This window comes from Rhinolophus sinicus, linkage group LG10 (genome assembly GCF_036562045.2).
Source record: "Rhinolophus sinicus isolate RSC01 linkage group LG10, ASM3656204v1, whole genome shotgun sequence".
In the NCBI taxonomy this organism is placed as follows: domain Eukaryota; kingdom Metazoa; phylum Chordata; class Mammalia; order Chiroptera; family Rhinolophidae; genus Rhinolophus; species Rhinolophus sinicus.
Window position 1 is genome coordinate 41,731,796 of NC_133759.1, and position 16,269 is coordinate 41,748,064.

General features: G+C 41.9%; 1 protein-coding gene and 1 pseudogene across 5 annotated transcripts in view; one reads left to right on the plus strand and one right to left on the minus strand.

Moving 5' to 3' along the window:
* The window catches only part of TAMM41 (TAM41 mitochondrial translocator assembly and maintenance homolog), a 50,948-nt gene that overhangs the window by 27,318 nt on the left and 7,361 nt on the right, over positions 1-16,269 (plus strand). For 4 of the 5 annotated variants that reach the window (XM_074312979.1, XM_019732686.2, XM_019732683.2 and 1 more), the window contains 2 exons: positions 7,668-7,833; positions 9,158-9,220. In XM_074312979.1, coding sequence (XP_074169080.1) covers positions 7,668-7,833; positions 9,158-9,220 — 229 coding nt within the window. The remainder of the gene's footprint in view (positions 1-7,667; positions 7,834-9,157; positions 9,221-16,269) is intronic. The other variant, XM_074312980.1, reaches the window with a different exon arrangement.
* LOC141567191 (proteasome activator complex subunit 2 pseudogene) lies at positions 546-1,991 on the minus strand (annotated as a pseudogene).

Sequence of the window (16,269 nt, forward strand, 5' to 3'; positions counted from 1 at the left end):
ATATTTTAAGACCATGTACACCTGAAAATTCTACCCTTGCACTAATAGATATTTTGGGCTAGATATCAAGTGCTAGGCTGGAAATAATTTTCTCTTAGAATTTTAAAGTCATAGCTTCATTTCTTCTAGTTTCTAGTGTTGCATTAAAAAGTCCAATGACATTCAGGTTCTTATCCTTTGGATGTGAACTTTTTATCTCTCTGACAGAGTTTAAGATCTTCTCCTTTTCCCAGAATCCTTACGTGATGATTTGCCTTTGTCATTGTATATGTTTATTTTTCGTTCATTATTCTGGCACTTCATGAGCCTTTTTGGTCTGGAAATTAATGACCTTCAATTCTAAGAAATTTTCTTTTATTATTTCTGCAATAATTTCTTCATATCCACTTTCTTAGTTTGTTTTTTCTGAAATCCCTGCTAGTTGGTTGTTGACCTCCTGGTTTGATTTTTTTTTTTTTTTTTCTTTTTTTTGGGGGGTTTCTTTTTTCTGCTTTCAAGAATAATTTTTAAAATTGATCTTCTGACACTTCCATTGATTAATTTTTTTCCACACATAGTATAGGTCATTTATTTCCCTTTTAGCCCTGGGCTCAGTACATAGATAGCTTCTCTTCACCCTTTGGGTTGACAGTTTTCTGCAGGTTGCTGCTGATGATGACAGGATAAAGCTCAGCACAGAAGGCCCTCAGGTCCAACACCATGGCCCTGAGCTGCCCAGGGGCCGCCTCATCTTGCTCATGCACTCGGTAACCCATTACATGGGTCTCCTTAGAGGCTTGGCCACAGCCTCCCCGCGTTCTGACAAGTGCTTGGAAATGGTTGTCTGCATGGCTTCTCCTTTGGTCCTGACTGCCTTGAGTCTCTCCAGCACCGTCTCCTGGATTGCCACCACAAAGTCACGTCCACCCTCAATCGTGGGGATCAGGTGCTGGATCCCTGTCATCACCAGAATGCATTTTCCTTTGAGAATCCAGACTTCTGGCTTACCTCGGGCAAGCAGGGCCAGGACCTTCTCATTCCCAGGAAGAAGGCTGTATTTAGGGACTTCTTCTCTTGCTTATCTGTTTCCATCTCATCATTCTTGGGTGGTGGTGTCTGGAGTGGGGATGTCTGTCCAGTGGGGCCTGGGAGAGGTCAGGTCAACCACGTTGAGGGAGTCCTCTCGTGAGAGCTGATTCAGGTGTATGACTCTGTGGCAAGACTCTGTGGAGGAATTCCTCAGCCTCCTGGAAGAGATTTTGCCAGGAGACCTCCACCTGTTTGCCGGCTTCCCTGTGACCCTGCAAGGCTTGGCCATGCTGCACCAGTTGCTAGATATTCCGTCTCCCGGTTCGCCGCCTGGCTGGTATTTTAATTTTCTCTGAATTTTCTTTTTTGTCACATTCTATTCTGTTTTATGAATACATTATCTTTTCTTATCTCTTTAAAGATTTTTACTATGATTTTTGAATTTTTTTCTTTCTCTTACATCGTCTGTTTCTCTTTGCTCCTTTTTCAGTTGATTCATTCTCATCTGTAATGTTAGAGGCTTTCCTCAAATGCTTGGATGTTCTTCGTGGCCTGTTTTTAAAGAGCAGTACATTTTTTAAAACTGCAGACTAGAAGTTCTTTGTGAATGACAGGGCTTGTCAGCTGGTGAGGGTCACCATAGGATTAAGGGGCAAGGACTTAGCTATTTTATTGGAGGACCCCGATTGCCAGTATGTGTAGACTTTCTCCAGAGAGACATCATCTGCTCTCTGGTTAGAGGATAGAGAAGAAGAATGTGCCTAGCTGCCAACGTTCTAGAAACTGAGCATGGGAAAGGGCAAGACATTTCCTTTAACGATGAAGGTAAACTTATCCAAATTCCTCACTGTAGCCTGTGAAAGCCTGCATGGTGTGGGTTCTGAGTGGTTTCTCATCCTGGGGAAACTTACAAGGATAAGATTAGTAGGCCGAGCTGCAGTTCCAGCACTACATCTGGTCTTGCGGTGGCAACTGATCCCCATCTTCCTCCTCCTCTAGTTCCCTTTCTAAAGTCCCCTCACCGTCACCCAGCATTGCTGCTGGTCTAGATGAGGTGGCTCAGACCCTCCTCCCAGAGGTCGGTGCCTCAGCTGTTCTTCAGTGTTCTATCATTGGGTTTTTTAACAGTGACACTGTTGGCATCTTCAGCTGGATAATTCTTTGTTTTGGGGGCCCCCGTCTTGAGAACTGCTCCCCCAGGCTGGCAGCTTTGGTGCAGTACGTGGTAGGAACAGTGGAGTCACGCTGTTGTGCCCATTTCTGCACACCTGTGCCTCTTTTGCTCTAAAGTGGATTCCCTCAGTGAGGTTGCATGGTACAACCATGTCACACAACGAAACATTCCATAAGCCCTCGGCAGTGGTACTGGTGAGGTCCTGTGGGCAGGAAAGGCAGACTCTTGCTCGGAACATGTGTCACTTCCAGTCAAGATGAATTGCTGCCCCTTCCCAGGTAGAAAGGGTCCAATGTAGTCAACTGCCCACCAAGTGGCTGGTGAGTCTCAAGAGATGATCCTGTGTCAGGATCGTAGCGCTGGCCTTGTTACTGTCAGGATAGACTCAGCAGCAGCAGTAGCGGAGTCAGCCGTGGTGAGTAGAGCCCATGATACTGGGCCTAAGCAGAGCCTCTGTCCACGCCACCAAGCCTGCCCCTTCTACGAGCCATTGTACCAATACTGAGATGACAGCGGCTGTTGAATCAACTGGCTAGATTGTTATTTTTGGTGGTGGTTGCTGCTTCTGTTGCTCTTATGGACTTATCATACAACACAAAGATCTTCATACTTCGTGCCTACTCCCATAGGTCCATCCAGAGGCCTCTTCCCCCAAATTCTTTGTCTTCAGTCTTCCAGCCTTTTTTCTTTCAGGCTCCTAACTAACCAAAGAACCATTCTTCACTCCCCTTGAGTCTGAATATTCTTACTTTGGGCCACTTTTCCCATGTAAAGTGCATGACCAGGTATATCGTCTGAAGCAGACTCATTGGGAGGATTTCCCCTCATTGATGTCTTTCAAGGCTATCCCCGAGTGAGGCTATAGTGCATCATTTTCAGGTTGTACGTACTGTACTAAGCCAAATCATCTATGAAGCAAGTCCGTCCTTTATCTTCTTCAAAAGCCAGTCACGAGGGAGCCTCCATGTGGCCATATGTGTGAGCCAATGGGGAAGCAGAACAGTATGCGATGATGTAATAGCACAGTGGATGTGACGGGGTCTGGGTTTCCTGCTTGTGCAGCTTGCTTGTGCCCTCTGGCCTTGCCCCTTCTAATGCTAGTGTACCTCTTCCGTCTTACAGCGGATCACTGTTGAGCCTGCCTGCCTTTATGACTTGGGGAATCTGACAGATCCCAGCTCATGACGGGCAGTTGTTGATGCATGGCCGTTTGATGTCGCACAATTAGAAGCCCCATCTCTATCAGGGTCTGGTATCTGGGAGCTGATTTCACCTGGTGTGTGGTTCTTCCCTGTAGATGGCATGGCCTTGCTCCAGAACCCTAGCAGTCAACCTTGTCAGTGTCCTACTTGGAGCCCACCATAAGCTTCCCATGTCTGCTTTTCACACTGAAGTTACCTCAGTACCGTGGAGTGTACAAGGCGTGTGGCCCACGTGGCAGAGCTGTTTACACTGCTGCTTGGGCTGTTGCAGAGCTCTTATCTGGTCTGGGCCCCTCGCAAACCTGGCATCTTTTTAAATCACGTGGTAAATGGGTCTGAGCATTATTCCCAAGTGGAATATGCTGCTTCCAGAACCTGAGGAGGCCTACCAGGCATTGTGCTTCTTTCTAAGTGGTGAGAGGTGCAAGATGCAATAAATTGACCTTTACTTTCGAGAGGACATCCCAGCATGCTCCAGGCCACTTGACCCCTAAAAACGTCACTGCTGTAATAGCCCTGAAACTTCATAGAGTTACTCTTCTACCCTCTGGAGTGCGCATAGCTACCAAGGCCTCCAATGTACTTGCCCCTATTGCTCAGCAGGTGACAGTAGCAACATTTCACTGATGTAGTGGGCCAGCATGAGATTGTACAGAATGTCCAAGTAGTCTGGCTTCCTTTGCAAATCTTAAGACAGAGGATGAGAGAGTTAACATAGCCCTGAGGCAAACCATAGGTATACCTTTGTCTGTCCCATATGACTATGAGCTGCTTCTGATTCTCTTTCTTAATGGGAATGGAAAAGAATGCACTTGCCAGGTCTGTGGCCCTATCCAGATACCTGCAATTCTATTGATCTGCTCTAGCAGGTGTACCATCCCTGGCACAGCAGATGCAATAGGGGCTTCTACTTGGTTGAGTTTGTGGTGGTCTACTGCAGTCTGCAGTCTACTGTTGTCTACAGAATCCATTTGGGTGTTGTGAGGGCCCGGGAGCTATGATACAGACTCTCAACCTTTGTATTAGTCAGGGCTCTCCAGAGAAACAGACCCAATAGGAATGGGAGGGGGAGGGGGAGAGATTGATTGATTGATTGATTGATTGATTGATTGATTGATTTTAAGGAATTAGCTCACAGGATTTTGGGGGTTGGCAAGTTTGAAATTTTCAGGGCAAACTGGTAAGCAGGAGACCCAGGGAGGAGTATGTTGTAGTCTTGAGTCTGAGGGCAATCTGGAGGCAGAATTCCTTCTTCCTCTGGAGACTTTAGTCTTTTTTCTTAAGACCTTCAACTGATTATATGAGGCCCACCCACACTATGGAGGGTAATCAGCTTTACTGACTTAAATGTTAATTACATCTAAAAAATACCTTCACAGTAATATCTAGGCTAATGTTTAATCAAGCAACAGGGCACTATAGCTTAGCCAGTTGATGCATTACTGGGCACGATAGCCTAGCCAAGTTGACACAGTAAATTAAACATCACACCCCTGCATCCCTTAGGTCTACAGGTGACACTAATCTCTGCCATTCCTCCCGAATGTATTTTTATTTTTTAATTAGTCTTTTAGCCAGGGGGTGAAAATGGCAACTTAAAAGGCTTCCACTTGGCCTACTACACTAAGATGGCTCCAAAATGACAACCCCATGTTAAAGTGTGCTTTGTAGGAACTTTCCTGGTACCAGTTGTGAAGGTCAGAATTGGGCAGATTTGAAACAAAGACCTCATCTCATCCCGTGGTGGTACCATGGAGCGAGATGGCCCTTCCTAGTTTTCCCATCGTGGAGCAGAGGCCAGGCAGGCCTTTGTATTCCTGCATTTTTCAGTCAGGGGTACAGGCAGCTCACTTCAGCTGAGGAGTTCTGGATGGGCCTCTGAGGCAGTCCCAGCAGCTAGGGAAATGAGCACCTTGGCCCCAAAGCCAGCACCTGGGAGGCGCAGCACAGCACCCACTATCGTGTGACTGTACTTACTTCTTCAGAATCATCAGCTCTATTGACATATATTCACATACCATAAAATTCAGTGATTTTTAGTATAGTCGCAGAGTTGTGCAACCATCACCACAATCTAACTTTAGAAAATTCCTATCACTTCAAAAGGAAACCTCATCCCTATTAGCAGTCCCTACCTTCTCCTCCCCTCAGGCAACCACTAATTTACTTTCTGTCTCTACGGATTTGCCTATCCTGGACACTTCATATATTAGATTGGTGCAAAAGTAATTGTGGTTTTGGGCGGCTGGTTGGCTCAGTTGGTTAGAGTGCAGCGCTCGTAACACCCAGGTCACTGGTTCGATTCCCACATGGGCCAGTGAGCAGTGTCCTCTAAAACTAGATTGAAAACGACTTGACTTGGAGCTGAGCTACGCCCTCCACAATTAGACTGAAAACAACTTGACTTGGAGCTGATGGGTCCTGGAAAAACACACTGTGCCCCAATATTCCCCAATAAAAATTTTAAAAGAAAAGTAATTGTGGTTTAAAAGATTAAAAATAATTACAAAAACCGCAATTACTTGTGCACCAACCTAATAAATAGAATCATACAATATGTGGTCCTTTCCATATCTGTTTTTGAAATGCAATTTGACTCTCACTGTTGAACCGAATGCTTTCACTTTCATGTCATTAACACATGAAGATTTAAAGAGTAAGGAGGATTAGAATTAACAGTTTATTTGACCTGTCACCTAATATTTTGTCTTTAAACACATGCTTTCAAGCAAAAATTCCAGTGCATTCTTTTCCTCAAGAGAAAGCAGTGTCAAATACTATTTTCTAATTCCTCATAGTACTCAAGCCATTTTGACATCTCTAAAATTCCTGGAAATTTCATAGTTAAAGCCTTACAGTAATATGAGGTCCTTTTGACCAATCTCAATACTTGGCCCCAAAATATGAGTCCATAAATATCATTTCTAGCATATTTTGCAGAAATACCCACTTTTTCTTTGTCACTTATCTAGCCAAAGCTGAGTAGAGGTCGAAGCCTATGAATTTAGAACCATCTGAATAGCAAATATAAAATATTTAGGTTAAAAAAACCCTTCACCATTACTGGAGCCACTGAATAATAGCATTTTCTTCTTCTTTGCATCGGTAATTCTTTGCATAGATTTTGTAGATAAAACTAGAAAATTCAGACATTGGCATATACTCCATAAATATTTGTTGAATGAAAAAAGGTAGTAGAATAAGTAAATTCTAATTATTAAGAAAGTTGGTCATATCTGGAAAATCTGAATCTAAAATTTAGTACATTTATTTGTGTGATATTTTTTTCAGTGTTCTGTTAAAGTTAAAACCTAAGCATTTGTTAAAAGAATGCAGAAAAGATTCTTACTTGGAAAATAATGTAATGAGCTGTTGAGAGCAGTGGTACTGGTTCTCAACTTGGCAGGCATTCAGTGTTTACATGATTTTGTAAAAATTTAGATCCATGAGGTAAAGTATATTAGACTGGGAGTTAGGCAAGCTAGGTGTGGCCACAGCTCTGTGGCCAACTTTTGATTCAAAGGTTTCCAAGTAAAGTCTGATGCATAGTTTTATGTAATATTTCTATATTTATCTTTCAATTTCATGTATTTTAGAATACATTGGAAACAAAAACCACTGGTGTAACTTCAACTCCTATTTAAGAAATAATGACAACTAAGTTTTATTGATGCTGTTATTCATTCCCTTATTTAACCCGTGTTTTTTGAGTACCTACTATGTGCCAGGAGATTAAAAGTGAATAAGATTAGTTTTTGTCATCACTTTATTCCTACAGTTTATGAAATACAGCATGGTATGTAAAAAACCCTAAAGTCAAGAGACACAAATTTAGATCCCACTCTCTCTGGTTGGCTGCATGATCCTGGCTTTGTTACCCTGTGTCCCTGTGTTTAAAATGGAAGAGGTAATTTGAGAGCCTGAATTTGCTGGGGCTTCAATGGATGTTAGCTGCAGCCTCACTTCCTTTTAATTGCTGCATTTAAGACAAATAGACATTTTAAAACTGGGAGTCAGAAATTGATCCTTAAAAAAAAATTCTATGCTTTTCTCTTCTAGAAATGGAATATTATAGGCAAAGAATTGGCTGTTTTGAAGGAGCTTAAAATCTTGAACACTTATGCCTTCAGTTTCAGAAATGAGAATGTCTCCTTAACATGCTGCCTAGTCTAGGGTATGGGGTTCATATATGTTTGTGTGACTTTAAAAAGAAGCCATGTGTCTTTGAATATGTATAGAGGTCAAAGTACTTCCCATAAACATCATCTTTTTTTTTTCCTTAGATAGATAAAAGCCCAGAAGGACAATTTACTCAGCTGATGACATTGCCCAAAACCTTACAGCAACAAATAAATCATATTATGGACCCTCCTGGGAAAAACAGAGATGTGGAAGAAACTTTATTACAACTTGCTCATGACCCTGATTGTGCAGATGTGGTGCGACTAGGTATGTTTATGGATTTGATGACTAGGTATGTTTATGGATTTGACGTTGAGCAAGTGCTGGCCATGGGTAAAAACAAACTGTGTGACTGAGACACAGTCTTTATTCTTTCTTACCTAGAGAGATCAAGAGAGAGATTGCTTCTAGGAAGAAAAAAGCACTAACCATCTGGGGGTTTTCCAAATCTAAATTTTCATTTGTTTGAAGTAGAGAGGTTACAGTACTTCTATTTTCAGATTCCTGGATCCTAAATCACTGTCAAGGGGGAGAAATAATGTTTCTTTTGGTCCCAAGTGCATGACTTCTAGAAGTTATTTCAAAGACATGTCTGTGTTCTTCATGGTGGTCTGAGAAGGAAGGAGACTGGTGACATTTTAATCCTTTTGTAACGCCAAGAACACAGCTTTCCTCAGCCAACTCCCATTCAGTGTGTCTCACTGTCTTCAGCAGGTTCCCTCTGACGTGGCCCATGTTCCCCACATTATCCCCAGGGCCTCCCTAGTGTTTACCAAAAACTCTGAACCTTATCTTCAGAGATAACATGTTAAAGGTAATTTATGAGGTCAGTCAGTAAAGAAAGAATTAGGAAATTGAAAATGACTCCCTCCCTCGGATGAGTGCATTCTCCTCTTTCACTGAGTAAGAACTTACTTCATGGTGCAAACCACTGTGCTAGATGAGATTCACAGTGACAATATTGAACATTAGCTGCAGTCGGCGGGCTCCACGCACTCTCTCAGGGACCTGCACCAGGTTGTCAGGGCATGTTTAAGATCACTGGGTACCTATTCGGAAGATAAATATGGAGGCATATCATTTGTTTCTTGTTTTTTCATTTTAACGTGATGCTGGTCATGCTGTGATCTCTGCTGAGCCCAAGGGACTGGACTGCTGCTTCTCACTGAGGAGGCGTCTCTCTAGATGTGTTTTCATAATGAAAATTTTACCCCTGGGCAGAAACTTTTTTTTTTTTAATCTTTTTACATCTTGGAATTGAGAGCTAGCAGTGTTCAGTAGATTTAAAGTACTAAAGTGACCTTTGAGGGTCACTTAACCCATCCCATTTTAAGGTGAGGAGACCCAGGCCCAGAGGGGTCAGTCATTTTGCCTGTGCTCACATAGCTGGTGGGTGACATGGCTGGCAGTTCCAGTCTCCTGGCCCTCAATCCTGATACCCTTTTCACTGTCACTCTATGACACCAGGACAGAAATAGATTTGCCGGTTTTATTGGATAACTAGAAAGAATATTTAGTTTCAGGTTTTAAAAAGTGTTGAGATGACTAACATCTGGCTTTTTTGGCATCCTTGTTGGTTTTTTTCTCACAGGGCTTTCAGCAATCGTGAGACCTTCTAGTATAAGACAGAGCACCAAAGGCATTTTCACTGCTGGTAAGAACTTTAGAAAATCCATACTTAATGAAGCTGCAGGATCGGGTGGCCTCAGTGCCCCTGGTTAAAATGTAAAGCTTTGTCTGTATCCTAAAAGTACTTGTGAAATGCTGAATTTTGATGGTCATAAACTAGGACACTGCAATAACATACAGACAGGCAGACAGCACTGAAATCTGGTCATCTAAAAAAGTCAGACTAGGTGAGGTACTGTTGGAAGGCTTTACTGTCCCTCTAAGGTTTCTGAGTAACTCCTTGTGTGCAGGTGTTTCCTTCATGTTTCTTATTAATGAAAGTTACACATGCATATCGTTGCAGAAACAGTAGTACCTTGCTCTTCTCCCAACTTTCCCTCTCCAGAGACAACTGCTTCCAACTTGCAGTGGGTTATTTTTGTTTTCACTGCCAGTTCTCTACATAACAAGCTTACATTGCTGCTGCTTTTTCAATTTTAGGCATTAGCTGTTGACTTCTCACTATGGTAGATTAGAATTGAACTCTTCCTCACACCCTCACCACGCACACTGAACCCTCTCTTCTCTCTGGCCTCATATAGTTGTACTGTAGCTTTGGTAAGGTCAGTCTCCAGAGTTTACATTCATTGTATGACCATGTTAATGAGATTCGGAGGTGAGCCACTTAATGTACTTTTCCTTCTCTGCACAACTTCCTTTCCCACGGTATTGTCTTCACCTGTCTGAGGAGTATGCGCGGGATCTGCTTTCCGGTATCTTGTGTCTTTTGTCTTCATGGTGCACGCTCTAGTTTTAGTGATGCACACCGTGCAGTAATTTTCTGAGAAAGAGTACATGGGAGGCAAATTTGGAGACTATGTATGTCTAAACATATCTTTAGTTTCCACTCACACATCATTGAGACTTAGGCTGCAGATACATTGGAAATGATTTTCCTTTAGAATTTTGATATCATGGCTCCAACTATCTTCTCACTTCAAGGATTGCTATCAAAAATCCAAGGTCATTCTTAATTCTTAATCCTTTGTGTATGTTCTTTCTGGGAGCCTGTTAAATCTGAAATTTCTCAGTGATGTGTTTTGATGTGAGTCTGTTTTTATCTGTTATACTAGGTACTCATTGCTCTTTCCATTTGGAAACTCAGAATGTAAGAAATTTTTATTTTATTCTTTTTTTACTCTTCTGTTTTCTGTCTTCTCTTTCTGGAACGCCTTTTATTCAAATATTGGACTTCCAAGGCTAGTCTTTTGGTTTTCTTTCTTCTCTCTCTTATTTTTGATCTCTCTGTCCTTTTGTTTTGCTTTCTGGGAGATTTTCGCAACTTTAGCTTCTAACCCTTCTATTGCGTTTTTTATTTCTTCTATTACATTTTTAACTTCCAGGAGCTCTTTTTGTTTTCTTTTTTTTTTGTTCTCTGAATATTCCTTTTTTTTAAATTTTAAAACATCCTGTTCTCGTTTCATGGGTTTAAGCATTTGAGCATATCTTTGGATATTGCCAGATATCCTAGCTGGTTATATCAATTTATAGTCCCCCTAGTAGTAAACGAGAGTTCTTGTTTCTCCCCATTCTTTCCAAAACTTGGTATTGTCAAATGATGGACTTTTCTAGTTCTGTCTTTCCTATGTAACCGTCCATGTAGTGAGTGTCTCTCATGTGCTAGCCACGCAGGATACAAAGTAAGCACAAGACACCATCCTGCCTTGAAAAAGTTAATCTAGAAAGGGAAACAGGTGTGTGAATAAAAATTGGAAGTACTAGGCATCAGTGGCTCAGAGGGAACACAACGAAGGGAGTGACCTTTTAGCCTGATTCTGATCCCTGGGTTGAGATTACCAGGGAGCTGGCCTGGTAACTAACTCCTCTTCACGTCTCAACCCAACTGCCTGGATACACAGCCAAGTATTTGGCCCCAAGGATGCTATGTGGCTCTCCTGGAAAGATTCAGCCAAAAATTCAAGAAAGAGTTAGTAACACATGTGCCAAATCGACTCAGCTAAAGATTTTCTTATCACTTGCGTACATAGCTTTGCATTTCCAATTAAGATATTTAATCGGTGTTCCTGCTGGTTTATCCCGGTAAAACTGAAGATGAGGTGCTTGTGTTTACTTGGGTGGTTCAGGCTATTAATCTGTGTTTTGTACGATTGCAGCTCCCTTGCTATAATCTTGGGTGAGGCTGAATGGAGTTTTGTTTGTTCTTTTTTTCGGGGGGGCTTCCTGTGCTGTAAGGAATGACTATATTTATTGGCGATTTTTTTTTTTAGTTTTGAGAATGGTAATGTGATGGGGTTTTTTAAAGCTTCCTTTTCTTGTAGAAATACATACTAAAATACTTACAGATGAAACGACAGGATTCTGAGATTTGCTTCAAAACATGGTAGAGGGTAGTGGGTAAGGAGTAAATGACACAGGATTAGCCATGAGATGATACATTGTGGAAGCTAGATGAATATACATGGAGACATATTATACTATTCTTTCATAAGTTTGAATTTTTCTCTAATAAAAGGTTTTTCAAATGCCATCATCTCTTGACCTTTCAACCTGAATGAACCTTTGGTCCTTTTTCCACTCGTTCTTTCCAGTGGCCAGCAGAGGGCAGTGGGTAACAGAACTCAGCCCAGATTTCCTGTGGCCATGGAGTGCCCATAGCAGGCTCCCCTGAGTGTTTACTGCTTGCTTCCCTTTCCTCCTAAAGATGCCTCATTGGATTGAGGAAGTCAGAGTAACAGAATGTCTGGAACCTGCACTGAGGTTGCAGAAATTGTGGGAAGCGATGAGATCCCTTCAGATTCTATAGGTTTACTTGCCTTATGCTCCAGCTTCTCTGGTTTATGGTAGTTGTGGGCTATGGTAAAGGCAGCCCAGGCTAAGGGCAAGGATTTGTGAGCCACAGAGACTAGAGTTCAAATTTCAACTGATCTACTGTGACTTGGGCAAGTTACCTATTTTTTCTGAGTTTTAATTGCATAGGGCTAATTATACCTGCCTCAACAGGTTGTGAAAATTATATCTTAAATAGATACAAGCATCTAGCACTTGCCTAGTCTTTCTTCTTTTGGTATCATTACCTAAAAGTTTCCTCACCTCTCTTTAGAATGTGGCTCTTTGCACTGTCATATTCAAATAGTATTTGTCCCTTAGTCAGGTCTCTGCTGGCGTAAACTAGCGATGAAAGGAACTAAGTGGCCGGTTTGCCTGTGTCTCGCTCCTCTAACTGCACAGCAGCTGCAGAACCTCCATCCTCCTCCCACGCTTTGTTCTTTAGAAGTCTTCTTGTTGCAGTGGTAGCTGTTGTTCTGCCTTGGCTTTTGCTCAGTCCATCTCCTCAAATCTCCAACGTTGTATCTGTTTAGTTTTTCTGCCAGGTTGCCTATCATCTGCTGGGTGAAAAATCTCCAGTGTATTTGGTTGAGTTTTTATTCCTTTGTAGCCATTTCCTTCTGGTTCTCTGCAACCTCCTACTCAGAATGGGGATAAAAGAGAATGTTCAGTCTAACCCCTTAGCCAATGAATACCTTTTATATTCAAATACAATTCAATTCAGACAGGTAGCTAAGGAGAAGCTAAGCTTGGGGTCAGAAGACATTGGCTTGAAGTTGTGGTTATTCATTTCCTAGCCCTGTAGCCTTGGTACGTTAATTAGCCCTTTTTTGAAATGATGGGGCTACTAATACTCAGTTCGCAAGGTGTTCTGAGAATGTCCATTATGATTCCCAAACTTGGGTGAGTCTAGGCTAAATCTCACTCTATTCCTAGACAAGATGGAAGCCGGGCATCTATAACCAGCTCAGAGGATTGCCCTTTCTCATCAACTGTGTTGGATAACACAGCAGTGTGTTCTCATGCAGTCTTTTCACTCTGTTTTTGTGAGTTCCCTTGAAATACCCTGACCATCAGATATACCTAGAGAAGTGAGTACAGAAATGCTTCCAAAACCAAACACTTGTTTTTTTTCACTTTAGCCTGAGATGTGATCATTTAAAAAATAATGTTGACTTCTCTTAGACTGTGCTGTTGATAGACAGAATATCAGAGTTCTCGTCAGGGAAGGGGATCAGCAGCTGGAGCCAGCCAGCTCAGGTGTAGCGAAGACTGTTCGGCTTCCTAACACCTGCCTGCTCCTCCTTTCATAGTAGCAGCAGATGGCATCACATCTCAAACTGGTAACAGAAGACCAGCTAAGCAAACTGTCATATTCTGAGCAGCAACAGTCTTTTATGTTTCTAATCTGATTGGAGAGAAGTGGACCTGTTTGAGTATTCTGGTGTGGGAACTAGGAGAGAAATGGGGGAAATGTAATGATTAGACTGAGAAGTAAGCAGCAGCCAGACAAGGGAAGGCCTTAAAAGCCATGAAAAGGAATTCAGAGTTTATCCTGAGGGCAGGGGGAAGCCACAGCAGGACTGTAGAAAGACTGCTATAGCTAGAGAATAGAGAACAGATTAAAAGGATATAAAGCTATTGCTTGGGAAACTGGTTAGATATGGTTGCAGCCAGCCAGGTGAGGAATTATGGCAGCCTGAACTCAGGCCATTGCAGTAGAGGCAGAGAGAAGAGATGAGAAACATATTTAGAAGGTAGGTTGCCAAGTCCTGGTGATTGGAGGGATTTGGGAAGTAAAGGAAAAAGAAAAGTCATAGATAATTCCCAGGTTTCTGGCTTGGGAAGCAGTAGATGGCGGTGCCATTCCAGGAGGAAATGAAATTTGGGTGAGCATAATGACTTTAGTTTTTGAAATCTTGCTTTATTTTCTCCCACCTGACTTTTTGGTCAATCAGAATTAACTCTGGGGACAGATACATATTTACTTCTCTAGCTTCAAAAGATTCAACTGAATTAACAAGACAGGTTTAGTCTGGTTCCTAAAAAGATTTTGGCATGCCTCAGATGATTCTTACCAGCCCTTCTTGAAACACAATAGAATGGATCATTCATTGTCCTCTGCTTCTGATTTCTTTTTCTTTTTTTAAAGATTTTATTGGGGAAGGGGAACAGGACTTTATTGGGGAACAGTGTGTACTTCCAGGACTTTTTTCCAAGTCAAGTTGTTGTCCTTTCAATCTTAGTTGTGGAGGGTGCTGTTCAGCTTCAAGTTGTTCTTTCAGTCTTAGTTGTGGAGGACGCAGCTCAGCCCCAGGTCCAGTTGCCAGTTGCTAGTTGCAGGGGGCGCTGCCCACCATCCCTTGCGGGAGTCGAACCGGCAACCTTATGGTTGAGAGGACTCGCTCCAACCAACTGAGCCATCTGGGAGCTCAGCGGCAGCTCAGCTCAAGGTGCCGTGTTCAATTTTAATTGCAGGGGGCGCTGCCCACCATCCCTTGCGGGACTCGAGGAGTTGAACCTGCAACCTTGTAGTTGAGAGCCCACTGGCCCATGTTGGAATCAAACCGGCAGCCTTGGGAGTTAGGAGCACGAGCTCTAACCACCTGAGCCACTGGGCCAGCCCATGATTTCTTATATAACGAAAACATTTCTTCCATTTTTTGGTACCTACATACCGTGTTTCCCCGAAAATAAGACCGAGTCTTATATTAAGGTTTGTTCCAAAAGACGCATTAGGGCTTATGTTCAGGGGATGTCATCCTGAAAAATCATGCTAGGGCTTATTTTCCGGTTAGGTCTTATTTTCAGGGAAACACGGTATTTAAATAAGAACACATAATAACAGCTAAGACAAGACTTTTTTTTTCTCGTGACATGCTTATCATTTAAACCTGAAAAATTTGAAAGTAAGTTGTACTTCTGCCTCAGAAGAGATTTTCTTTGTAAATATATCTAACTGTGGTCAGAAATTAATTAGAAGAATGTTGAGTACTTACTGATTTTCTCTCCTAAAGATCTGAAATACAGAATTATGGGAAGGTAGGAGACCTCTTACAACTAGTCATAGCTCTGCCTCACATTGTTTCCTGGAGACTTTTCCTGTCATTGGACCCATCAGTTTAAGGTCACACAGGGAATTCATAGTCTCACACATGTAGTAGCTTTGCTGTAGGTCATGTGAAGCAAGCTGGAAATCAACAAGAAAAACCTTAGAAGCCATATATCGAAGTAGATTTCTGTATGCTTCCAAAACAAAATTCTGACTAGATACTAATCAGAATTCATGACTGCTTTCGGTAAGCAAAGATCTGTCTGAAGATGTATCTAAAGAGATGTTGCATCTTTATTCATTAAGGAAGGAGCAAAAACAATGATGGCTCTTAAAGTTTCTCTCCCAGCAGTCTGTCTTCTTTCAAGTCACATTATAAATGCATGCTTCCTAAATCACCATCCTTTTTTTAGAAAGGAAAAAGAAACCAAAAGTAAACTTTTAATGTATGCCAAGTAGAATTCTGTGGATTATAAACTGTGGGAGGCCATAGACCCTAACTGTTGTTCATACCAGTATTCCCAACAACTCACTCAGTGTCTTATATACAGAGCGTGCCAAAAACATGTACAGTATATACATTTTAAGAAAGGAAAACACTATTAAAATTGTGATACTCAATATATACTGATAACAAAAGATGAATACAAGTCACGTTTGACTTCTGCAATTATAAGCGGTGCTCAAACTGGTTACCATCAGCACCCAGACACTTCTGATTATGGCAAACTACAACTTGAGCAACGTTGACCAAAGTGTCCACTTGTGTGCATTTTTTGGCACCCCTCGTACATACCATGTTTCCCCGAAAATAAGACCTACCCGGACAGTCAGCTGTAATGCATCTTTTGGAGAAAAAATTAATATAAGACCTGGTATTCTATTCTATTCTATTCTATTCTATTCTATTCTATCCTATCCTATCCTATCCTATCCTATCCTATCCTATCCTATCCTACCCTACCCTACCCTACCCTATCCTACCCTACCCTACCCACGACCCAGTCTTATATTATAGTAAAATAAGACCAGGTCTTATATTAATTTTTGCTCCAAAAGACGCATTACAGTTGATTGTCCAGCAAGGTCTTATTTTCGGAGAAACATGGTAGGTGCTCAATAAATACTCATTCAGTGTATGTCAGTGACTAAATAAATGTAAGATTCCAGATCTACTGGTAGTATGGAAAATCTCC